At 29.9% G+C, this 27,650-nt stretch overlaps 1 protein-coding gene across 1 annotated transcript in view; it reads right to left on the reverse strand.

Moving 5' to 3' along the window:
• Window positions 1–1,523: 1,523 nt before the first annotated feature.
• The window catches only part of LOC123296241, a 57,802-nt gene continuing 31,675 nt past the window's right edge, over window positions 1,524–27,650 (reverse strand). Inside the window, exons 3-6 of the mRNA XM_044877703.1 lie at window positions 26,289–26,434; window positions 26,025–26,212; window positions 25,470–25,694; window positions 1,524–1,919 (exon numbers count right to left, since the gene is read on the reverse strand). Coding sequence (XP_044733638.1) covers window positions 1,524–1,919; window positions 25,470–25,694; window positions 26,025–26,212; window positions 26,289–26,434 — 955 coding nt within the window. The remainder of the gene's footprint in view (window positions 1,920–25,469; window positions 25,695–26,024; window positions 26,213–26,288; window positions 26,435–27,650) is intronic.

The following is a 27,650-nucleotide window of genomic DNA, read 5'->3' on the forward strand; positions in this document are numbered from 1 at the left end:
GATTCTTTACCTGCATATTTAAAAAAATTTACATTCAGAGGAAAAATTGGTGATAAGGTTTTTTTTTTGGTCATTGTTTTTAAATGGTGTATATTATTTATTTACAAAATAAGTGTTATTTTTTCTTTAATACTAAATATAAGGTTTTTTCATTATTTTTAGGCAATATAAATTTTTTAAAACTAAGTTTTTTTTTATAAGTAAATATATAAGTTCGATAAAAGTTAAGTTAATATTTATATCGATTTTTTTTTATATATATATAATATTTATAATAAATTGCGCTTTTCGTAATTTAAAAATTTGACGATATTTCTTAAAAATGCATCTTTTTATTCATGATATATTTTTTACAATTTTTCTGGAGAAAATGAAGAGTTAAAATTTATGTTTGAAAGAAGTTTATTAATATAAATTGAGCTGATTTGACCTCTTGACTTGAAACGTAACCTCATTTTAATATATTCTTCTTTGAAAGGCACGTATTTTTTTCTTACCTACCTACCATTTAATTTTTGTTTTGATCTTGGACCCATAATTTACATATCGTTGCAAGATTTTATATTAGTTTTTATGTCAAGAAAAAGTTTTATTTGATACAAAGGACGGAATATATCCATTTTTTCTGTCTAAATTTGAGATTAGAGCCACATTCACGTTAATTTTGTAATACATTCAGTCGTATGGTCATCAAAGAAGCAACGTATAAAGCCGATGGCAAGGGGCATATTGCTTGTATATTGTATTTGCAGTTTTATTAATGACAATATGATCGCACAGCAAAAGTTATGTGATATCTTTGCCTCTAGGGTGCTATACATAAAATTATCCGCTATCCATTTCTCATCCGCTCTTGAATTTTGTGAACACAAGATCGATTTATATTCTCGGAAATCATTTTACTACTTCACATTTCGAGAAAAAAATCTTTCAATTACCATTTCATAGGAATCGTCCAAAATTTTCTTCCAAGGCCATAAAAATTATCAAAATACGAAAAAGAGCTCTAGACAAGAAAACCATTTGTAGGCGATCAGTAGGTACTTCCATGAATGTGATTCAAAAATCAAATTTCTCTAATTTAATTTAAGTTTGGTTTCGAATAAGTTCCATTAAAGGACGAACCAGTAATAACTTTAAGCTTTAGAAAATTTTTTTTTTATCCAAGGAATATTTTTTTTATTTTCAAGTTTAAAATCGAGACTTTTTTGACATTAAATTTTAATTCTTCATTGTAAATTCAAATATCGACGAATAAAAATGACAAATGAATTAATTGACCCGACTTAGAAAAAGAAATGTAAAAAAAATTAATAAAATACTTTTTAAATAATTTAAGTATTTAAAATAATAAAATATTTAAATAGTTTATTTTGTAGTTCTTTAATTAAAGTATTTAAAATAATATAATATTTAAAGCGTTTATAAATAATTAAGTTGGTAGTTTTCTTTCTATTTAAAGTTTTCGAAAACACCAATGTCAAAAGCGTTATTAAGTTAGATTTTGAAGCACTCACGAAGTTCTAAATACACTGTTCAAACGATGATTGTTGATCAAATGAATCATAAGTATTGTTACTATTTTGTTTCACTAATTTCTCTTCATTCTGTTCATCATCATCCTGATCGAATGATTCCTCTTCATGTTCGTCAATTTCTTCGGGTGGAGATGGTCCCGATATTGATAACACTGGTAAACCGAAATGTTTTGGTGTGGTATCAGTTAATGGTATATTTTCTTCACTTTGTGCTTTACGGCATAGTTTTGAAGATGATCCATGACGGCGTAAAAATTCACCGGTTTCAAAACCGGGACCACTGTTTGATATAAATATTGCTGAATTGATACGCGGTCTATAACGACGCGATGAACCAGCCCAACAATCTACATCTATTTGAGCAGATGATCGATGAAATGTCTGGAAAATATAATTATTGTGTGAATTATACATGTTCGAAATTCTAGAAGCTTATTAAGCAGGCAACCTTCAATTAACGTCATAAAAAGATTCAAGCAAAAAGTGATACTCAGTCACTATTTTTCAATTCGTTAATTCTGCGAAAAGGGAAAAAACTTTTCTAAAACTTTGTGCACATGGATCTCTACACCGCGATGTATATTCAGCGAGGCTAATAACAGGAGGGGTGAGCGACAAAAAATTGCAAGCATATTTTAAAGTCTGGTTTTGTAATATTCACGATATTTTGGTGGAGTAGCTTGTCGTCAGTCAGCCTGATTTATGGAGTTTGGTGCGGGGGCGGCTTTAACTCGAAAAAGTGCAAGTATTTTCTAAAATCTGAAAATTTGTGTATTGGTACAGAATCCCTGTATATTATAAATGTGAAAGTAAGAATGTTTGTTTATTTGTTTGTTAGCCTTTCACGCAAAAACTAATGAATGGATTTAAATGAAACTTAACAATAATATAGGTCATACATCAGAATAACACATGAGCGATAATTTATAAAGATATATACAATTTTTTTTTTTTTTAATTTAATTTAATCTGACATTTAAAAATAGCAAATGTAAAAAATTCATGGCGATCTTTTCTGATAGCCATGACTCTGATGGCTCAATGAATTACGACTATTTTATTTAAAGAAATTTTAAACTGTACATTCATTTATTACCAGTCTTTACTTTAAAACCCAGGGAAGCGGGTGGGTATGAAGCTAGTAATATTATAAATATAAAAAATATAGTCAGTCAGTGTATTTCTGTAACAGAGGGTGTCAGTCACTGATTATAGGTGACAAGTTTAACGCGATATTAATGCGCTCAGTTACAGAAACATACTGACTGACTATATTTTTTATTTTTATAATAATATTCTGCACCAACATACAAATTTTCAGATTTTAGGAAAAACTTGTACGTTATTCGAATATTTAGAACCACCCCCGCGCCAAACTCCACAGAAACCGGCTGACCGACGACAGGCTATTTCTCTCCCCCCCCCCCCCCCCCAATAAAACGTAAATATTACAAGAACAACCTTTAGAAAATGCTTGGTTGATCTTAAGACATATTGTCGATCTAAGGCACGTTTTGAGCCGACGCAAAATTGAAAGGGAGTGTTCATTCGTCGCGGCTGTCACATGTAAAACTGCCAGAACGTGAAGCATTTGGTAGTTTACTTAGTCAATGCAGATGTCACGGAAATCACCATACAAAAGTAAAGAGTATGGTTCAAAACGTTGAGAGAGAAGTTGAACAAATGTCAAAACAGCTTGAAGAACAGCTATTAACTAGTTACTGAAAATGCGTTTCATAAATGACTGAATTTACAAGAATATATTGTATGTTCAAATTTATATGTAGAGATTCTCAGTGGCGGGGGGAAGAGTTGACACCAAACCCTCCTCCTCGCGCAGACAAACCGTATGCGCTTGGGGTTAAACGATTTCTTCAGCATATTTGCTAGTTTTGAAGTTTATAGAACAAAAAATGTTAGGGTTTCTTGAAGGTTGCCAATTTTATATGATTGGTTGCTTTGATTGGTTGTAGTAATTTTTAGCACGTCTCGTATATTTACATCAGGCGTAAAATGATGCAACTACGCCATTTTCAGATGAATTATCGAAATGTTAGACATATTTTTATGCGTTAAAAAATGGTTGCCTTACTATTTTTCAAATTAGTGCATATTTAAAATAAAACGAAGAAAACAGCGTGCAAAAAATACGATAAATGATTTGATATTTTTGGAACAATTATAAAGTGTGATTAATTAAAGCTGCACGCTTTCGTGTCAATTTTAACGAAAGCACATATTATGAAATCGGCAGTTATGATGAAAACGACGCACAATTTACATATAAAAACATTGGTGGCAGTAAAAACTCTGATTCGTCAATTCTTGGGTTGATCGGATATTACCGCAAAAAAATTTGACGGGTTTTCATGTAATTAATCATTAAAAATTGGAATTTTAACATTTGAATAACAAACGTTGAATGAACTCATTTATTTTCGATTATTTTGCTCTACCTTCTATAGATTAAAAGTAAAAAACTTCTACTTTTATAAATCTCGTATATTACGTTAAAATTAAAAAAAAGTCGAATGAATAGTTTTGTGAATCTTTATTAAAAAAGACAAAAAATTCACAAAAATTAGCGTCCAACAAAACAGACAAAAGACAATTATTAAATATTTTTAGTACCTAATTAAATAATTAATAATAGAGATGTTGGATGTTATCCAAATTGAAATAATTAATTTACAGATTTAAAAATTTAATTTTTGCGAATCATAAAATTACATTGTAGGTACTATTCGATCAACCTTAAGTTGTAGTTAAATGAAAAATTGTTTGGTGGTAAAAATTTATGATTAGTTTTTCCAGACAAATACCAAACGTGTTTTAGTTACATATTCCCAGTTTTTACGTTAAAACGTGACGTATGGCTGCCGAATTTTATAGGAATTGATGAATTAGAGATCTTCTTTGCCAACCATAAAAACTTTTTTTAAAGTAATAAAAAGTGTAATATATTTATTACAGTCTTACAGAAATGTAATATTGTACTCAATAATTTGTAGAATTCCTGAAATAGGTAACCAGTATTTATATAGAAATTTATATTAAGTAATTCACTTGAAGTAGTTCACTTGACTTTAAGTAGGTAATACTTGAAGTAGATATCTTACCAAGATGCATAGACAAATAGGTCTGTTAGAATTATTAGGATTAATGAATGATTTGGCAGGGAAACGCAATAGGAGAAATTTCTTAATTCAAAAAGTATGGAAAACAACTGTTTTAAGTAATAAGCACATAAAGAATAATATAGTAGACCCTTTTTGATGATTGATTGGAATCTAGGAAAAAATAACCTCGGAAATAATACACAGACAAAAAAAACGACGGAAAAAATAGATCCAGGAAAAATAGCGACCATTTTGTAACGCAAGAGCTATAAATTTCAAAAATCGAACCGATTCTTCTATAGTCAAAAAAACCTAACCCAACCAACTCGTATTTTACAACAATAAAGTTAGTCGTCGCTTTTTGATCTGAGTCTATTTTTTCCGTCGCAAATGGAATACGGAGGGGCGATATCTTGGAGTAATTTTGACCATAAAATATGAAAATTGGGTTCCTTGGAAAAGTTGGGGCAAGTAGTTTCTGAGATAAAAGATAAAATCGTATACGACGACTGATAACTTTGGACACTTTCTTCAGTGGATTCTTTAGGAACCCTTTTAAACTCTGGAAGACATGAATTGAAAATTTTTTAAAGTAAAATTTTGAAAGGTGAATGAATTTTAAATACACGGTAGGATATTGTGCTTCAAGGCTCGGGAGAAGAATCTTCATTGTAGATTGAGTACGTAAGCCCAGTCGGACTTCTTTTATTTATGTATCACGGTATTTACGTATTTGTTAGTTAGTCCATAGTACCTATACAGGGTGCGACATTTTTTATGCCGGTATGTAAATATTGAATAATTTTGAAATCCGAAATTTCACACTGAAACAATGCGTCGAAATAGTGACGCTTTGCTGATGTTCAGGTATGTTGTTAACTTAACGTGTATATCGTGGCCAACAGTCAAATTGTTTTTGTTTTTGGAGTCAAATTTTCTTGTGCAAAGGACATTGGGAGATCGTTAACATGACGTTCATCAACGACTAATTCGTCGTTCGAATGATTTTACATTGAACCTGATTTTTTTAAGTGATTACCGGCGAGACCCATTTCACACTTGCTGGCGGCGTCAATGAGTGATTCAAGAAACGCCATTAAATGCCAAAAAAAGTCACTGTGTGGGCCAAAACGCTGCAAAAAGAGCATATTTTGTTTTGGCCCATAAAGGCCGCCTTTTGATTGATATTTTGAAATCAGTTATTTTTCAAAGTTATAAATGTTTACATACCGACATAAAAGTTTGCGCACTCTATATACTTATTTAAACGTAGAAATCTTATCCACATACCATATTAGAGATCTCTAGCTAAAGTATCTTTATCTAATGTATATAACGTAGATAATTAAAGTGGTATATAAAGATTTGACTCGTTTGTGTGCGAAAATGAATATTTAAAATTCATTATTTATAAATAAAATAGAACAGAATTACAAAATTAAATTTGTAAAACAGGACAGGTTTTTATATGGATAGGCAACTATATAATATACACAAGTTCAAATTAAATTTTATTATTAAACGCGAATTTTCCTTTTCTTGATTCGTATTTTCACCAAAAAATTTTTCGTTAATAATAAAAGATAATAAAATAAGAAAATTTTGTTTCAATTGTATTTGAGAAATAATATCTCATATTCAAGAAAATTCATACGAAAATAATTAATTTATAAAAAATTTTATTTTTAAAACGGCTTCCTTATATAAATTAATTGTATTTCTTAATAAAATTAATTGTGTACTGTTTAATTAATTTCATTTGATATCATTAAAGATAATAAATAAAAAATTCTAATAGAATCCCTGAGATTTCTGTTTTGGCACTCTCAAAAATGGAGTAATATTTTAATCCAGACCCAAAAATTTTTAAGTTTAATAAAATGAAAAACTTATAGCTCAATCATCTTAGAGTTTCATCACGAAATTTAATGGAATATGTTGAATACTTGGTCTAAGAGACGCTATAAGGTCGATCTTCACCCATCTGATAACCAAATGAGACATATTTTTTATAAAATTTTATGGATTTTTACGCCTATCAAAAGTTTTTCTATCGAGAAGTGTTCATATCGAGAAGTTTTTCTATCGAGAAGTGTTCATTTTTATTTAATTAAATTCATTTTAATCAATTTTTTCCATGAACATACCATTATTTTCGTAATTAAATTAGCTTTGTTTTCGTACTTATTTGCATTTGCTAACAGATCGGTACAGTCGTTGTGTGCGTATTCATGGTAGGGACAATAAAATCGATGCCAGCGCTTCCAGTGATAAATTTTGGCGGTAAAGTAAGGTGTTTATAAATCAATAAAATTTCATAAAAATATATCTCATCTGGTTATCAGTTGGTGAAAATCGGCTTTTATTATTCTTAATCCTTTGTTTCCTCATTATTTTAAACGATAAATCAAATCGTATAGAATACAGGATGATTCAGGTTTTTGTGCACTGGACACATTTTACATGAAACATTCTGTAATATTCAATTAATTTGAATTGACAGTACGTATGTTATTAAAGAACGAACACGTGTTATTAAATAAATAATATATATCCATTAAAATATTATCCGATAGATCTAGTCATGTTTAATATCGAAATCTATCAGAATGATATAAGTTATAACAGCAGGATTTCATTAAATGGTACAGTCAAGTAAAATAATTACTATTTGTCAACACAGTTATACCCGGAAAAGCGTTTGTTTTTAGATAAGGGGTGCTAAAATTTTAGAAGAAAAAGGATATATTTATGTGAATATGCCAAAAACCTTGCTCTAGTGTCACTGAGGACTTCATTGTAAATACAACAACGTTATGCAATGCTTGAGGCATTGTGTACCTAATTTTTAATTTTTCTAAGCAGCTGCTTTGTCAACGTGTACAATATCATATTTTTTTCTAAACTTTTCTAAACACCGTCTATCTAAAACAGGATAATTTTATCCACAAAACCGCTTTCTTGACTGTAACTGTATTAACATATCATTCATACTTTCGTTGAGTAGCCTCGCAAAAGTTAGCCGAAAGCACTCACTACACGTAAGAAATGCATGGCGTTTACTACAATGATGGGATGCTCGGCTGAACTTATGTGTTTGCCTCGTTTTGAATTTGTCTCTTTTAGCGATTTTTAGCAATTTCAGACATGGAGAGGAAAGGACAAGCATATTCTCGTTCCTTGCCCCACTTTGTACTACTTTTGATTTTAGATTGTGGAAGAAGCTTAAGGTGTCTCGATACCAAAACGAAAGTGTAACCAAAAAACTGAAATTTTGTGTGTCAATTAATGAGTATTAATACGCTTTCTGTTAGAATTTTAAGTCGATTCTCTGTACGGTTTACGATAAATTAATTATTAAAAACATGCCTTTTTCCATTGTGATACGTGGGAAAGTCGTAATAAGTGCTTTTAAAAAAGTTTTACAATTTAAATTAAAATTTTTTTTGTCAAGTTTTAAGCATTAAAATCATACCAAAATTAAGAACAGTGCATACAAATGAAAACCTTTTTTTGTTGTAAAAACACTGACTTTGATAATTAATTTCTCCTAAACCGTGCAGAAAATCGATATGAATTTTTCTAAAAGAAGTATAAAAGAATGATTAATTGATAAATTAAATTTCAAATTTTTTGGATCGTTTTCATGTTTTCAGTATCGAAATACCTTAAACCAAAACCATAAAAATGCGTTCTCCATTATTATCAGTAAAAATACATATTTATTGACTGAAAAATGAATATGGTAAGCTGCAAATATTTGACGAAATGAGATCCTAAATCGAATTTAAGGTCTGTGATATCTTTTTGTGGATAAAACCGATTTTTCGAGTTTCGAGCATATGTCAACCGTAATAAAACAGTCTGTATAATGAATACAAGGTATGATATTAATGATAAATATCATATTTGCTTTGCAACATAGATAAAATAGATAGTTATTGGTTATTAGTAGATACAAAGTAAACACACATTTATCATTTGTGAACTTATTTAAATAATAATAGTTATAATTGGTTATCGTAATATTAAATATTGGGAGCCATACAGCTCATAGTAGAAATAAATATACAGGGTGTTCTATTATTGAAAGCATAAATTTATACCAGTAAATTAATCTTATCAAGACAAATGGAAAAGCTCTTTACCAAATTTTGATCTGATTCCTTATTCGGGAGATGTAGCTATGGGAAAAATAGAAAGATTTATAATTTCACAGACCTATCAAATTCATTTGATTAGTAGGTGTCACTTTAGAATATAGAGAAGGGTGCTATCATAAAAAAATAATTAATTGTAAATTGATTTAATTGGGTAGCGAATATTTAAAAAAATATTTTGTTGTCTTTATTTATAAAGAAAACAAAAAAATAATAGATATTTATCAAATTATTTCACCAATACAGACACTTAGATGCAGGAGGTGGTATCATAATACATATGTATTACTATAAATACAGAGTACAGTACATACACTGCAGATAAGCATCTGCAGTTAATATCAGCAAAACACAAAAACTTTGATAGAGGAGTGTATGTACTAATATTAATATACAATTTCCCCCCCCCCCCCCGTTATGTATAATAACCTCCTATTGTTTTATGATAGTCCCTTCCATATTCTAAAGTGACACCTACTGCGGTTAATGAGTTTGATTGGTCTTTGAATGTACAAATGTTTCTATTTTCCCCATAGTCACATCTCCCAAATTAAGCCTCAGATCGAAATTCGGTAAAGAGCTTTTCCATTTGTCTTGATAAGCTTAAGTTACTGGTATAATTGTCTACTATCTTAAACAGAACACTCTGTATAATAAAGATGGTAGAGCTACAGTGATCCAGCTGCGCTAAACAAAGTTGCCACTTTCCGTGGGACACCACGGGAGCAAGTAACGAATGTCAAAGATCGCATGTTCATTTTCGCCCGAAGTCAAAAATGAGAGTGACAAACATGAAATCTGAGACATTCTTTACTTGTTCCCGTGGTGAGGCGGAAAGCGGTAAATTTCAAAATCTTTATTTTAAGTAAAATGATACTTGGATCATTATCGTTCTACCATCGTCATATTAATATTTTCTGTGATATTAAATTAAAAATCAATATTTAGCTATAATTATAATAATATTCATTTGATGTTTGAGAATTATGTATAATGGTTCTTTTTTTAAACTCCAGTGGTCTTTAATATTCGAATAATTATCGAAATATATTATTATTAATAATTTTCAATAATTATATTTTGCTAAAAAAATAAATATCGAAATATATTATTAATTATTAATATGAGAAATTATATTTTGCTAAAAACCGCTTTTACTATTAATGCAATAAAAAGTAAGCACTTAATTAATAGTCAGTGTCGTCTTTTATAGTCCTAGATTAAATTATGATTGGATGTCCATGTAAAGAAATTTTTACACACATTATTTAGAATAATTTCCATGGTATGCAAATAAAATTCCCAAAAAAGTAATGTTTCAACTATTAATATATAAAAGGATTTGTTCAACCGTGTCTTTTGTTTTTAAAGAAAAATTTTTAAAAAAGTGCGGAGAGCCGGCCTCTGCCCCACCTACGTGTTGTCGTAGGCTCGAACCTATACGGTCTATGCATAAAGACGGCAATTACGGATAAAAGTCTTGATTTTTTTTTTTAAATATGAGAAGGTTGAACTAAGTCTAAATCAATTCTGAAAATTTTAGGGGGGAGGGTACCCGACTACTTAAATAAATAAAATTCAAAAGTAGGCATATTTAACATTGGTTTTATGGTAAAACAATAGACGAATGATATATTTTCATAGATTACTCCAAAACTAGTCGGTGAAAATTAAAAAATAAGTATTTAAGTTAAAGTTAAAACCGTAATAAATTATTGAAAACATAAAAAGCCCGATTTTGCTCGATTAATTAAGGATGTATGAGCACGTTAGTGCTGAAAAATGATTTCATTATTATGTTTGTAAAAGAATTCATTTCATTTATTAATGGTATTTGTAAACATTTGAAGTTCGTATTGCTTGAAGCTATCATCAAGGTGGTTAACGTAAGTAATGATTAAAATTTATTGATAAACATAAAAACAAATCAAAGATTGAATCAATTGAATATGTGCTAGTGTATTCATGGTATTATCATCCCACACATGAGAAAATAAGCTCCGATCATCTATTTATTATCAAAACAACATAATACCCATGAGTAAAAACAATTTTATAGGGTGATTTTAAAAAAGAGGTCTCTTAATGTGATAAACTAAACTATAGTGTAGGTAGTTCAAACTGAAATGATATTGCTTCATATAGTCGCAGAAACAAAGCACTAAAAACAGTCAAAGCTCGAAAAATTTGAACAGTAAGACGGATTTGAATGCGGTTTTCTGAATTCGATTCGTTAGAGCGTCAGGAAATTTTCTGACCTAAATTGATTTAAAAGGAATTAAAAATATACAATTTCATAAATATTATGCATTCTAGAATTCGGTTAATAGTGATGAAAATTATTCCAAATTTGTTTCTCAGGAGTTTTTGGGGGTCGCTGAACACGAATATCGCTCCGTTGGTATCGTCTCCGAGGCCGATCAGTATGGATGCCCATACTGAATGGTATTCTCTCTTCACCCTGTCGCGGTATTACTGTTCTGCAACTCAAAAAAATCCCGTGTAATGAGATTGGATTGATTATATAACGAATTTCCCGAAAACTCCAAGAAACGTCGGGGATACTATTCACTCTAAGCACCACATATCTCGAAGACCAATTCTGACCAATTATATCATGATATTCGTGTTCAGTGATCCCAAAAACTCACCATTAACCGATTTGTGAATTTAGTATATTTACGGTAAATTTAAAATTCAATTATATAATGCATATTATTTATTGCATATTTTTAATTTTTTATAAATAAATTTAGGTCACAAAATTTCCTGACGCTCTAACGAATCGAATGCAGAAAACCGCATTCACATTCGTCTTACTGATTGATCGATCAACGCACAGATGAAACCGCTAGGTATAGAAGCATGAAATTTTGAACACACGTTCCTTAAATGACGTAAGTGCGCACTAAGAAAGGATTTTTGGAAATTCATCTCCTAAGAGGTTAAAAAGGAGATAAAGATTTGTATATGGAATAAAAATATGTAGTTATCTTGATTTGACTATCAATTGTTTAAATTTCGAGGGAAAACTATAAACACGAATACAATTTTTCAAAAAGGTGCTTAAATTTTAAAATCTTCCATGGATCAAGTAATTGGTATTTGTTAGAACCTTTCACATTATCCCGAAAACATATTTGTACCGCGAAAAGTATCTGAGATTTCGAAAAATTTTACTTTTCATTTCCTTTTATTAAGATCAAAATGACGTTTTGTAAATATTAAAAATGCGTTTGTTATTGGAGCATTTAATTTTAATATAACTGTACAATAAATGTTATGTTATAGTTTATTTTATTTTAATTAAAATATGGATTATGCCTTTTTGTACACAAAGTTTCAGTAGGAATATATTAAATCATAAATTTTTTAACGAAAGCAATGCATTTTAAAAGCATAGCTTTTGTACCATATTATTAAAAAAGCCTTAAGGCTTAAAGTAAGTAGTAACATTATAAAAAACTTTTATTATTTAGTTAATTTACACCTTTATACAGTGTGTTGCATTTAAGATGAAGACAACCTTATATTTTCGTTATCTATAAGAATATCGATTTTAAATTTTTCACAGCTATACAGGGTCACATTTTTTAAGATACTTAACTGAAATATGAACTTTAAACTCAACCTAATATAAATTGGCAAATAGAGCAGATTCTTAATATTTTGCCTAGGGTCAGAGTCGGTAAGAGATTAGAAATTATTAGAAAAAGTTACTTAGAATATTTTTTTATACCCATATACCGATTTTCATGACAAAATTCGCATTTAAAATTTTTTCATTATTTAAATTAATTATTAAAAGCCTCTCTCTCTCATAATTATTAAAAGTTTATTGAAATATTTGAATACATAACACTATTAAATTATCAATTTGTCCAACTTTTACATTCCATAGCACACTAATTATAAAATTAAAAAATCAACAATTATACGAAATAACAATTTTGATACGAAAAAACAATTTTGGGTAAAACTTGTCAATCCGTTTTTACATTTTGCCTAAAAATGTTTCGAACAAAAAATGTTACTTTTTTAATCAAATAAAATTTTCTAATTTAAAGTGTTCATCTATCGATTACTAATTATGAAGTAGATGCGGCTTTTCATTGAGCTTGAATTATCGATAAAACTTATTTTTCGAGTTTCAAGCATGTGTCAACTTAAAAAAGAGTCACCAGTATATCCATTTGAACACTCCTGTAAACTATGCTAATTATGCTAAATGTATGCTTGATAAAAAGCTACTCTTTAAAAAAATAATTTTAACACATGTATACATATAATACGCACACAATCACAGACATACGAATCTTTTTAACATAAAAATATTTAAAAAAACGGCACAATGTTTTTGTTGAATTAATTAATTGTGCTTGTATTAACTACCAAAAAAAAACCGTGTTTATTTCGTAAAAGCTTCAAACGTGTTGTTTTACGTCCTCTAATTCAAAATCTTCATATATACATTTTAATTTATATACCATAGATGTTTATATACTAAAGCTAGATGGCTATATAAAAATTCCACAGTTTGGAAATTGTTTAGAAAAAGTGTTTAAAAGTTGTTTGTTAGTGTGGTGAATATTTTTCTAAGAATTCAAGAGTATTTAGTTGTTCTTCCAATTTTTGCCGAGTGTGTTAACTGCTTGAATCTCTGCATCTCAAAATTTGGAGTCTCAGTTGTTGTAAATAAAACTAGAACATGAGATGCAATAGAACGATACAACTTAGTAGGACTTTTTCTTCTATCCAGATTTTTAAGAGATTTCATTTTCAGAATTTTTTTTTACAATTATAATTCCTTCCCTATCTCCTTATTTCTCACAAATTTTCATCGAGAATACTTTACTTAAAATTCCTAAATAATCAAGGACCAACCCAATAAAATTTATATGTGGCTGTACGCGTTTTACACCCATCATTTTAATACAATGACAATCAATTTCGGTATTGTGAACTGCTAATTACATTTAAAGGATCAAATTCATTCATAATCAGGAAAGAACCGGTCAAGTGCGGGTCGTACTTACACATGAACGGTTCCGTACCATCGTAAAGATATAACGCTATGTAATATTTAAATACTATTGTAAAAGAACAAAGCAGGCGCTCTAAAAGAGACAGTCATTAATTATTAATGTAATGCATTATATATGTTTACTTAGGCAACACACATTACAAATTTGCATTATTAGGAATCTATCATATACAGGGTGGGCCATTTTAATGCATGCATTTGAATATCTCGCCAGAGAGAAAAATTGTAGAGTTTGATGGGGACATCATGTTCTGACATCAGATTCGACCTAGTCCTTCGGGTTTCTTTAATAGCCAATTTAGATTCTGAACGGTAAGAGATTGAATAATACTTTAAAATAGAAAGTTTATCCTCATAAAAAGAGCTGAGAATTTTTTTACCTGAGAATTTTTGTTTAAAACATTTTCTCGAAAAACGTTAGCTTTCGGAGGAAATTCGATTTAAAAATATGTCATTATTGCATTTAATCGAAAGAAAATATGCTTAAAGTTTATCAATAATTGTAGATCAAAGCCATGAACACAGATGAATGTCTTCTATTGCTATTGAAAATTTTTGGCTAAAGAATTTTTTTCCGTAGTTAGTGTGTTTTTTTTTTCGATTAATTGCAATATTGACATATTTTTAAGTTGCATTTCTTCCGAAAGCTGACGATTTTCGACAAAATGGTTTGGATCAAAAATTTTTTATAAGGAACAACTTTCAACTTTTAAGTGTTATTCTATCTCTTACCATTTAGGATCAAAATTCGATATTAAAGAAATCCGAAGAACTAGGTCAAATCTGATGTCAGAACATAATGCCCCCATCAAACTCTATAATTTTTGTAAAAGTCATTTTTAATAGATGAAGCCTCTGGCGAGATATTCAGATACATAGATTAAAATGGCCCACACTTTGTAAAAATTAAAATTTTAACAGTCTAAGTGTTGCGGGTTATGAGATACAGCTCGCTGGCAGACGGATGGACGAACGGACGAATGGACAGGGGGGGGGGGAATTGCTAATAGAGTTCCGTTGGTTACCCGTGGGATACGAATCCTTAAAATCGGCGAATTTTGATGTATATATTAAGAGTTGAATAGAGAAATTGCGCTTATGTGTAAAATACAAAATCGTGTTGTTTTATATTTAAAATGGCATGGAATGAAGTGAGAGAGACAGATAATAATATAAATATTGTACGAGTGAGAATGAGTGAGATGACAATATATATGTATATTCAAAAAAGGTTGGTATTAAAAAAAAAAGTAAATATTAAATGAAAATAAAAAAATGAAAATATTTTGTGAAAAAAGTTTTATGATGAACAAAAACAGAATGAAAAATTAGAAAGCGATAGGAAGACTTACTAGTGGTGATGTAGGTGGATGGGGTGGATGCAGTGGGGCGGCGGTCTGGACGGACCGTGTAGTAGTTAGACTTGGGCTCGGCGGCTGCTAGGTGATATGATCGGCCCGATGTAACAATGCAAATTGACAACCGCATTCTCGGGATTCGCGTGTACGACGCGGATATTTGAAACACTGGTCCAACATACAGCACCCACCCTTAACATATTTAGAGAAAATTTTTCGATTAATTTTTTTTTCTCGTTTCCAAAACAAAAGAAAACATAAAAAAAAAATCAAAATTAAAATAAAGAAAACAAAACACAAGCACTCTCTACAATTTCAAAATAAAAAATAAATCTATTCTAGAAAATTTCTAGCTTCTAAAAAAATACTGTCTAACTATTTTTTTATAGTATGCATTCCAATTCCAAGAGCTTATTTTACATATTTATCTAGAAAAAATAGTAGAAAGTAGTTTCTATTAGATCAGAAAGCATAACTTATTTTTAAGATTGTAACAGAAAGTCTTGCAGTTTTGAACCCTTAGCTGGCATCGTGATGTATATTTTAGACAACAAAGTATTAAAGTATTCATTATGCAATGTTTCGAGATTTAACGATGCGAGTTAAGGGCTAAATAGTTAAATAATTCAATATTTCTAATTATCCAATTAGAATTTCACAATATACATATTTTTAAGAAGTAAAGTGTCTAGTTTTTTTTTTTTAATCTTCAAATAAGTCTTTTTCGTTTTCAACTAAAAATTTTAACTCGAAAATAAAATTCGAACTTAGTAGAAACTCCATGTAATTTTTGTAGATCACGCTGCTGAGTGCAACCGAAGAAAAAAAAACTACAATATTTTTGATTTCTAAACATAAACCATAAGAATTAACATCGAAGAGATATGTAGACTAAGTTTAAAGTCTCGTGTGAAAAAGGAGTTTTTCTGGAAAGATTAAAGAATAGAGAAAACTATACAAAATATGACACTAGCTACAGAATCTCCCTGACACAAATTATGATGTTATGAAGTGTATATTCTCAGGAATTGAATCTGACCACTACTAGATAAGAAAACATTTTAAGTCCCAATACGACGGCACCACATAGTATGGGACATGACTGAGCAAACGGTCGATCGTGATCGACCAGATAATTCCGAACAGTTCAACAGTCGATCGCAAAATAATTCGATAAGAGTGCAAAGTTTAAGGATGTACGAGCACTACAGCAATTTTAAATAAAAAGCTTGATTTTTTTAATATGAAGTTGGACTAAGTTTAAATCTATTTTGAAAGTTTCAAGGGGGGGAGGGTTACCGATTATTTAGATGAATAAATCACTTCGAAAGTAGGTGGAAGATGGATGATATGTTTTCAAAAATTTCTACAAAACTAGACGGTGGAAATTTAAAAAAAATTGATATTAAAGTTAAAACTTTAATAAATTATTGAAAACATTAATTTGCCAGGAAGAAAATATTTTTCTTAACGTTTAATCAGCGTTATAACTAACTCAATCTCTCTCAGATGAAAGAATTACTTCATTTCTACTTAAGACGGTTGTATACACATTTTTCAATCGAGTTAAATCATTACTTGATTGGCGTGAAACTTTATAATTTTTGTAAGACTCCTCTTAAACATTAATTGGTAGAAAAAAAAGTTTATAAAACTTTTAAAAATATAGTAAACAGGGTAGATAGAATATGAGAACCTATAACATATCCAAATCGCATCGAATCGATAGAGTAAATATAATCGCAGTGCTTGAAATTCAATTGTAAGTTTAACCATTCTTATCTGGAAAACCGCTTTCCTTTATAAATATTTTTTTCCACCAATGAATATTTAAGAGGAGTCTTAAAAAAATTATACAGTTTCACGCCAATCAAATAATGATTTCACGCCATTGAAAAATGTGTATAGAACCGTCTTAAAGGCAATTAGGAAATAAATATCTGTCATTTGTGTTAAAATGAACTCTCAAAACGATTGCCAGCTCTCGTACTCTTAAGGTAGTACCAGCATGAAATCACTTTTCGACAGATTTGGCCGAATTTTTTTTCTCGGGTTTATAATAGCTTTATTTATGAATTCCTAAAATTTCATAATTTTTGACCGTTTAGATCGCGAGATATTTAAAGACAAAGTTCGCGATTTTGAGGGTCATGTCCCATTTAAAGCATGTAAAATGTCCGGTCTCTCCAACTATTTTTTATGATATTATTATATATTGAAGAAAAAGTAGAAAAAAATGTTTATACAATAAAATTCTAAACAAAAAATTAAGAAATTTGTTTTCACTTTCGAGATATTAATTTTGACGTAAATTGATCGAAATTGGGACGTTGGCATAATTATTTCCCATTTTAAACGGTCAAAATTTCTGAAACTTTGGGAATTAATAGTAAGCATTATTAAATTCTTAAATTTAATTTTTCGTTAAATTCTGTCGAAAAAAAAATTGTACCATTGCTTTAACATAGAAACTGCAAATACCATACTGGAACATCGTTAAAGTTATCACAAAGAACCTGCCCCATTATAATAGACATACAAAATACTGACTAAATACTGAACTGGTAAATAAAAAAATATGACAACGGGCGGCGGTAAGTAGCTAGTAGGTAGACATGTTATAAAAACATACATTTCCTTTCGATTTACTTTCTCATACATGATGTATAAAGTATTGATTTTTCTAGTATTTTCCATTAAAAAAAATTTTAATGCATAAATAATAATTGCATAATGTGTTTTTAATTGAAAATTAAATAACTTTTTTATTTATATAAACTTATTTTTGTGTTTTTAACAATTCAAAAGCTGACATAGTTATTTTTTTTTAAATATTTTGTACAGAAAATAAATTTTATCATAAATTTATCATTTGGAAATTATCTGTTATCAAGATGAACCAAGTTGATATGTTTGTGGGTGGAATTATTTAATCTTTTTTATTTGAGAAACACCTCCGCTAATTTTTAATTGTTTAGTGAATTTAGTCATTAACAGTTTTGTTTAAAAAAAACAGTTTAATTTCCTTCTTTCAACTTTTTATGTAGAGTAAATTGGCTTAATAGTTCCATAGTTCATTTTGAAAACTGGTCATAAGAGTTTAACTTATATTTTTATTTATTTCCGCTCCAATATTTTATTAAATTAACTTAGAAACGAGTTAGTTAAAATTCGATTGAGCACATGTATGTAAAAGCTTTAGTCTTCTAAGAAGTTGCTCTTACATTTTGAAGTCTACTTTCTGAGGATAACTGGTTGTTAGCGTAACAAAAGTAGTATATAAGAGATGACTATGTAAGTTACATTATTAACCAAAAATGGAAATAAAACAAGAAATAAATTCCCGGGAGTCGATTGAGAATTCTGGATAAACCAGAACAAAATCTAAGGATTGCAAAGCAAATGATACCTTCTACTAATCAAGGTTCGGTTAGGTTATTTTGACTGTCCACGAAGGACACACTTAGGCTATAGAGCCCATTGTGATACCATATATGTGTTTTACCATCTTTCCGCTGATAATTTTATTTATCAGCTCCTTAATTTCAGAGGCTGATTGCACCTCCTTCATGCATATACCATGCACTACACCAGCCCATCACAACTATGAATTAAATTGATTTTGTGGTGACGGCGGGAATCGAACCCGCTACCCTATGCATAATGCGGACGGAAATCCTTGTCGTTAAATAGTGATACACTTGAAACTTCATGAATGGCTTCCTTTGGGCGACTTTTGTTTCGAAAGTGACACTATTATCGCTTGATAACATTAATAATTATTAAACAATTACGCAAAAAAATGTAAAACTAGACTTGATACCATGAAAAAAATTGAAAGTGTAATTAAAATTGATTAAAAAACGAAGAAGTTATAAGCATTCAAAGATTGTTGCCCATCTCCTTTTAGCAAAACAAAGTTTTATATGTATATTTTTGTGAATATCTACGGTGATATCGGACAATGAAGTCACTAACCTATATCTTTCTGTTTGTTTAATTAGGAATTTTAAACGTTCACATTTTGCGTATTTATAAAGATTTTCAAAAAACAACTTCACTTTTCTGTCCGTGCAGTGAGATTTCTTCACCTGAAGTAATAACAAAATTTAGTCAACATGCCTATTACCGTAAATATTTCTACAAATATTAGTTTTAAAGAAAAAAGATCACAAGATAAATTATTATTTAAGTGATTTTCTACAACCAAAGTTTCCATTTCTTTCTTTTTTACACATCTTAATGCTATTATATAACGAATGCCGTAGATCCAAGATCACCATTTCCTTTCATTCACGAAAAAATATCCCCAAATTATTATAATAATTTAAATAAGTGTTTATTTGATGAAAAATATTTTCATAATAATCATTATGTAATAATCCCTAATTCTTTCACGCAAATAGTTGAAAAAAATTATGAGAAATTTATAATGAATTAAATCTTTTTGTGAGAAAAACAAAGACGTTGATATTACAACACTATGTTGATATAATATAATACGGGGATTAGGGAAGAACAGGAATGAATAATAATATTTATATTTGAATATTATAACATGCCTTGTTTGGTTTTATATTATATAATATGACTTTAGGATCAAAGAACGAAAATGGGCAGTAAACTGAAAAAAGTATTCATAACGCATAGGCTATTTGACAGTATACAGAATGTTCGATTTACATCTAGGCATATAAATATCACGACTATGATAGAGTACATGCGAGGTATTATAGGTGTTATGTGAAATTGCAAAAGTGACTTGTATCATGGCTTATCTGTTGTAGTTCATTTATTCAACTAAGAAACTCCCACTCACTATACACATGTATATAATACCTCTCACTTAGATGCATTGCTTAACGCATGTATACTGTCATACTCGTGATATTTATATGCCTAGATGTAAATCGAACTTTCTGTACATTATACGGTCGTGTACAGCCATATAACTAGTCTGCGATTGGCTACAGGTGTTGTTGGCTTTGCGAGTCCCAATTGGTTTTACTACAGCTGTAAGATCGTTTTCACGTCTTTGAAAACCTCCATTCATCTCTCCGGAAACTCAATATCTTGAACACAAGAAATAGGGAAGTTTCATGTTTTTTTAATTATTTTATTTTTCGGAAGTTAACTTAAAAATTACTTAAGATAAGTTAAAAACATTTTTTTTTAAAATTTATTTTTCATGAAATATTATAGTTAAAAATAAGTTTTCTACTATAAATTCAAACGCCAGTGACGTAAACACATCGCTTTTGTTACGCCATCGCACGGAGAAATGATAAAATAACTTGCAGAATGATAAATGGTAAGAAATTGAACGTTGAATGATTAGCTTTGGATCCATTCCGATTGATGCTATTTTCCCAATGATTACTTGAAACTGAAATGTTTTTTTATACCTTTTGAGTCTTAATTATATTTCAAAATAAAAATTTCGGTTTCTTGATATTTTTTAAGACATCGATAATAAATTCCAAATAAGTGACAGATTTTAAAAATGATATTTGTACATATGTACATATGTTAATCTCTCAATATTGTTTATTCTTATAAACAAACTAATTTTTGTTTGAGACATATTTTAAAAGTACGATAGAGGCTATTTCGAGTTGAATACTAATCCATCTAAGTATGGCGGAGTGCCATATACAGAGTGGCATTTTAAGTTGACATATGCTTGAAACTCGAAAAATAACTTTTATCGATAAAAATACTTCAAACAAAAAAAAAGGGTCTAAAGGCGTACATCTCACGCAGAAATTAAACTTGACCTACGTTTTCAAACTCAATGTAAAACTCACTCTACTCCTTACCTGGTAATCGATAGATTAACACATTTAATTAGAAAGTTGGTATTGATTAACAATGTAACATTTTTTATTCGAAACATTTTTCCACAAACCGTACTGGTTAACAAAATTTCATATGGTTGTTTCTACGAAAATTAGGGCACTTTTCGAAAAATTTTTTCCAGTAAATCTAATAAAAGTGGTTTGTTATTATAGAGGCCATTTTTGTTCAAATTGAATGAAAAAACGCAAAAAAACTAGATTTTTGCACCAGTCTTTACTTACTAAACGAATTACAAAAAATTTTTTTGCGTATTTATAAAGAAAAACTTTCTAATTTAAAGCGTTCATCTCATGTTTATCAGTTATGAATCAGAGTGAGATTTTAATTGAACCTGAAAACTCAGATCGAATTCGATACCGGTATAAGATGTGTTCCTTTGAATCTAACTTTTTTCGTTTGAAATATTTTCCACGGTTAAATTTATTTATCGAGTTTCAAGCATATATCAACTTAAAAAACACAGCATGTATAGTGCATGTATAAATAACTTGTATTGTATGTTCCATTTGACTTGTGGTCGTTTTCTTCGTTACATGAACAATTTCGTTCTTCGGACCTCACTGTACACATAAATAAATATTATATTTTGATATGAATTTAATTAAATTTAATAATATAAGATATGTAATTTACTCCCTTGTTTCTGATATAATAATATAATATTTAATTTCATATAAATGGATCCTGTTCAGCAGTCACATTTATACTTTTAGGTTGTACTTTGTACGTGTAGCTTTCTAAACTTGTATAAATTAAAATACAAGTAAAACATGTAAGTAATATACAACAATAAACTAAACAATGAACTTTTATTGTAATTTAACTCGACAACAGTTCCGTTGATTTTATGCTTTTTTTTTTTAAACTCGAGATTTAAAGTACTGGGTCTAGGGAAGGCTTAGTATTTGACGGTCTTTTTAGAACGGGTGCAGATTTAAGAGTCATTGAAATAAAATAATAAAATTGTAAATTAAATAATTTTATTTAAAAAAAAAAATTTATTCACTCTTACATTTCACTAAATATCAATGTTTAGATTATAACACAACCATCGGCAATAGCTAAATTTATTCATATAATGTATTACAAATATTTTTAGAGAGCTAAAATAAATATATAAAACATTACCAAACTCTGTAAAGAATGTTTGTAATGTGTTATACAGGGTGGAACATTTTAATCTATTATGAATAATAGCTCATTTTGTAGTTAACCAATCAAAAAATAAACAAAAGTTGCAAAGTTTGATGGGGGGTATCATGACTTCAGATTGGGTTTGGTTCTCCGGGTTGCTTTAATAGTCAATTAAAATCGTAAAAGGTAAGAAAGTTGATTCTAATAAAAAAACTAACAATTTTTGTTTAAAATATTTTTTTGAAAAACGTTTTCGAAGAAAATGAGACTTAAAAGTATATCATTATTGCATTTAATCGACGAAAAAACACGCTGACTACGGAAAAATGCTTTAGTCAAAAGTTATCAAGGGCAATAGAGATCATTGTCCTGTGTCCATGACTTTGATCCGGATCTCTAGTTTTAAGGGCATTTAACCTTAATCTTCAAATGATCTTGAAAATTTATCGGGCTTTAAATTGTCGCGAATGACCATTCTTGTCCTTGATGACTTTTCTGACAAAATTTTTTTAAAGCTAGATTATTTTCGTTCGATTAAATGCGATAATGAGATATTTTTAAGCCGCATTTCTTCAAAAGTTTATGATTTTCGAAAAAATATTTAGAATAAAAAATTTTATTTTCTTTAAGAGGATCAACTTTCTAATTTAAAGTATTATTCTTTCTCTTACGTTTTATAATCTAAATTGACAATTAAAGCATCCCGGAGAACTAGGTCCAATCTGTCGTCAGAACCTGATGCCTCCCATCAAACTCTGCAACTTTTTTTAAAGTTATTTTTTTATTGGTTTACTAAAAAACGAGCTATTAACCATAATACAGAATGTTCGATTTACATCTAGGCATATAAATATCACGAGTATGACAGAATACATGCGTTAATCAATGTATCTAAGTGAAATATATTATATACATGTGTTGAAGTTTCGATATGCGTTGAGATAGTTGTAAGACGCTTGGAGAGTGAGAGTTTTTCTCAGTTGAATAGATGAACTACAACAGATAAGCCACAATACAAGTCACTTTTGCAATTTCATATAACCACCTATAATACCTCATACTTATATGCCTAGATGTAAATCGAACATTCTGTATATTAAAATGGGCTCTCCTTTATAAATAAACTTAGTTACTGACGATGATTGTGTTGCAATCAAAATATGGATATTCAACGAAATGTAATACTATTGCATTTAAAAAAATTATATTTTTAAAATAAGATTACTTCGAATTTATTCGAAATCGAATTTATTTTTTTTTTTAATTTTTGAATTCTCATATTCTTCATTTTACAACAATAAATTTTATCTCCTCATTTGAACATCGTCCTCAATAGCCTCTTGAATTTACAGTCGTTCTAAAATAACTGTCAGTATCTCAATTTCTATGCCTGTCCCCGGACCGATAAATAATTCATTAATGAGTTTCTTTATGTTTCCCTTATTATAAAAAAAAGTTTTAAAATATTTAATTTAATTAGTTTGTATTTCATGGGAAAAAAAGTTGTTTATAAATAAAAGTGGCGGAAATGTATTATTAGGTCATTAATAGATCGAAAAAGATTCCTTCATAGACACACAGTTGAAGTGGAAATTACTTAGATATTAGGCATGCCATGCCAAGGTTCAATAATACTTTCTACCGGGAGATTAGTTTAAGAGTTGCTCGGAACATTTATTAAAGCAGTCCGTTTGAAGGGGACTTCACCTCTCTACGATGGGAAAATATCACGCTTCTAAGGAATTATCTTCCTTTGTTTAAAGTTAGTTTGGTTAAACAAAGCAGTTTTAATTAAGTATTTCAATTTTACTCTTTTTGTTTTTGCAATAGTATGTCCCGTAGATCAACTTTGAGGAAAGTTGTGTCTGAATACGGTCATAAAAAGCTGCTTTAAGACATGTTCTCAGATGGGAGAATTACAAAGTTCTTGGACTGGCAACTCTCAAACTGTTAAAGGGCTTATTTGAGTTATTATTGAAATACCATAGTTTTTTAAATTATGATATTTTCGTAACTTTCTTGACATTCTCCTGTCGTAATCACGTCAGTTGATGTCAAAATCTGTAATTAATTTTGACATAATTTGTAAAATGTTTAAGTTTTTGAATGTAAGTAAGCATCTGATGTTAGAAAATTGAAGCAAATTTACGTATTTCAACTGTTTAGACGAAGCAAATTATTTAGATATTGTCTAGTTTTTTGGGGGAGAATAACTACAATTGCAAAGTATGGAAGTGGAGCAATGTTTGAATTTGTTTGGAATAAAAGGAATTTAAATGAGGTTGAAGTGTACCAATTATGCCCAAGAAAATGGTGTTTACTCTCTTAATAAAGTTCAACCGTAATCGAATTTCAAATTGAATCAAAGCGCTGTCGAAACAGCCCGAAAAATTAATCAGTTATTTGGCAAAGGAATTGTAAATGAATGCATTAAGAGATTTTAGTCTCGAAGATGAGCCCCGAATCGTGTGATGATGGAAGAACTGTTCGTCAGCTCCCATGTGGCTTTTGATGCTTTAAAACGTATTGCAGAGGTTCGATCTTGCTCCATGATAACGCCCGTCCGCACGTTTCACAAATCATCGTTTGAAAATTAAACAAATTGAGGGTTAAAGTTCTACTTCAGCCACCATACTTCTCAGACCTCTCGAAGCATCACAGACCAACTACTATCTTTCCAAACACTCTCTCACCGGTAGAATCTTCGCAAATCAAGGCCAAACAAAAACGATCATTCGATTAAATTGAATAAGTATCCACTGAGATTTTACAGTTTAAAGTAGACTTAAAAACGGACAAAACTTTTGAAACAATCTAATATTTTTCAAGGAGTGTGTTATTAAAATGTCTCACGAACATGTAACAGAAAAGAAAATCTCAGAATGAACTCTTGTTATCGTTAAGAGATTAGTAAAAAAGATTAGATAATCTGAGGAGAATAAACCGTAAGGAGTTGAACAAGCCCAAACATTTGCTCGATTAGAAGTTATTCTCCCTGTAAATTAAGTATAAAGATAATAATAAAACGTTTAAAGAAAAAAGGAAGAATCTTGCACCTAGCTTTTGTTTTCGCAATGGAGCATCGCTCATTATACTCCAAAATAAAATTTTATGCCATTAATACAGAAATAGAGTTACTGGAATAGTATAAGATTAGCATGCATTTTTCTTATTTATTTAAATTAAGGGTAAAAAAATGAAAATTCAAAGGTTTGAAAAGGAAAAATAAAAAATATATTTATTTTGCTCGAACATACTTGTGGACACACATGTGATTGTGTATGATTTCCATTACAGGTTGGATTCGCCGTTGCTTGAGCTGCCGCACAAACTCCCGTTCCAGGCACTTTTAATTGCTCCTTATAATCGGGTTGATATGGTAATAACATACGTATTTTACCCCAACGATTAAAAAATAATACTATCGCTGCTACCCATACCAATAATACTAATAATACGATACCTATTTCTACACCACGTACCTGTAAAAATCCAAAAATTGTTATGCTATCTCCAAAAAAACTATGCCCAGAATACATGAGTCTAGTTATTTTGGCCAGAATTGTAAGCTCCATCGTTCTGTTTGAATTATTATCTGGCTTGACACAAGGCTAGATCGACTTGCATCGACTTGCATAATGTTATTTAGACAATGTTGTTACTTCTCAAAAACGACCATCGTGAAGCTTTTTTTGTGAAAATCGATTTTGGAAAATTCGTTTTTTAAATTGACAGACTTGTTTAAACGCAGCTAGATTTACTACCGTCTCTTGACTTCAGATATTAATGACAATAAATTTGCCTGTACTTACATTCGTAAACTCTTCGGGTTCTGTAAAACTATTTGGATTTGGTGGTGATAAATGTGGTGGACCACCTAATGCAAAGGTCCCACCAAAACTATTATGATGGTCGGATGATGAACCATCCGAAGAAGGGTTACCACTTCCAGGTAATGAAGCAGCCCCAACATCTTGGTGCGGGGAAGTATGTGGAGGCTCTGTAATCGAAAAAAAAAACGAAGAAATAATAAATATTCTGAAGAGAAATCCTAAGCAGTTTTTAGGGGTACTTACCCAGTGTGCGGAAGACAATAGGACGACTACGATATTTTTTACCGTTAAATACCGCTGCCACGGTGACTTGATATTGTGTATCAGCTTTGAGACCATTCAGCGTGACGGCCTCAGAATTTCCAGCCACAACTGCGACCACTCTGTAACTAACAACAATGCGCTCCATTCGTTTTGTAAATAACAAACAAAAGCTTCTACGCTAACTGTTTCTACGAAAGGGTAAGTTTTAGCTAGTTTTTCTGGGTGGTTTTAATATTTACAATTTTTGCATCTACTTTTTTATTTATTTGTGTACTATTAACGAATTTACAAAAGGACTTATCACTCAGGCTGTTGTTTGAACGAGCGTTAAAGTTTTCTATATTCTCAAATACTCAAAAATAAAGTTTTTTGCAAAGCATAATGGCAAAAACTTAAATAAAGTCCATTTATTTTAACTTATATTACTTAGGTTGAGAAACAATTTCCAGTAGGTTGGGGAAAAATCAGAACTGATCATTATTTTGACTCATTTAATTTGGATCACATTTAATTGGGATGACAGTGCATGGTTAGCTAAGTGGCGTCATTCTAAATCCAACATGTTGGACAAGATGGCGGACTAGTTATTTTTTTATGCACTCCCATTATCTGGGTATCAAAGGAGAGGATTTGCTGAGAAGAACACCAATAACATATGTAAAGCAAATAACAATACATATTTATGGTAAACGTGACCAAGTTTTCCCATCGCTTCCACCATATTTGATATACATACATTTTTTAGTTTTAAAATAAAAATGTAAATAAAAAAAGTAGATAGTAATAATTAATCTAAAAAGTAGAAAATAGTTATTTCTCAAATCACTCATACATGATTAATTGTAAAAGCTGCGCTCTAGATCTTGGTGGGTGGCTTGACTCGAACTGTTAATGTTTTTTCTTTGAGCGAGTTCGAAACGCTAATTGGACAGGCACTAGGCAGACTGGAAGTATCTACTTCTCATGTACTTCACCCACTTCACCCTTATTAGATCAAAGGCTCGATTTGTCGTTGACAGAGTTGAAATTTTCCTGAATCTAAACTCCAGCTTCACATAGATAGCTATCAAAAATTTCATTAAGGTAGTACGAGCGTAAAGGCAAGTTTAGACTTGTAGTTTAAATTATTTGTATCTTATTTTCAACTTTGATTATCATTTTTGTTATAACTTCATGAATGTAGACAAAAAATGAGAATAAAAATTTTCGATATTTGCCTTGGATTTCGAAATATCGAAAGCTAAATAATCAAACAAAATTTTCAATTTTCGATATTTTGAAAATTACTCCAAACAATTGTTTTCTTACTTTTTGTCTTTAGACCTATTTATAGTTCATTTA

Source organism: Chrysoperla carnea, chromosome 3 (assembly GCF_905475395.1).
Source record: "Chrysoperla carnea chromosome 3, inChrCarn1.1, whole genome shotgun sequence".
In the NCBI taxonomy this organism is placed as follows: Eukaryota; Metazoa; Arthropoda; class Insecta; order Neuroptera; family Chrysopidae; genus Chrysoperla; species Chrysoperla carnea.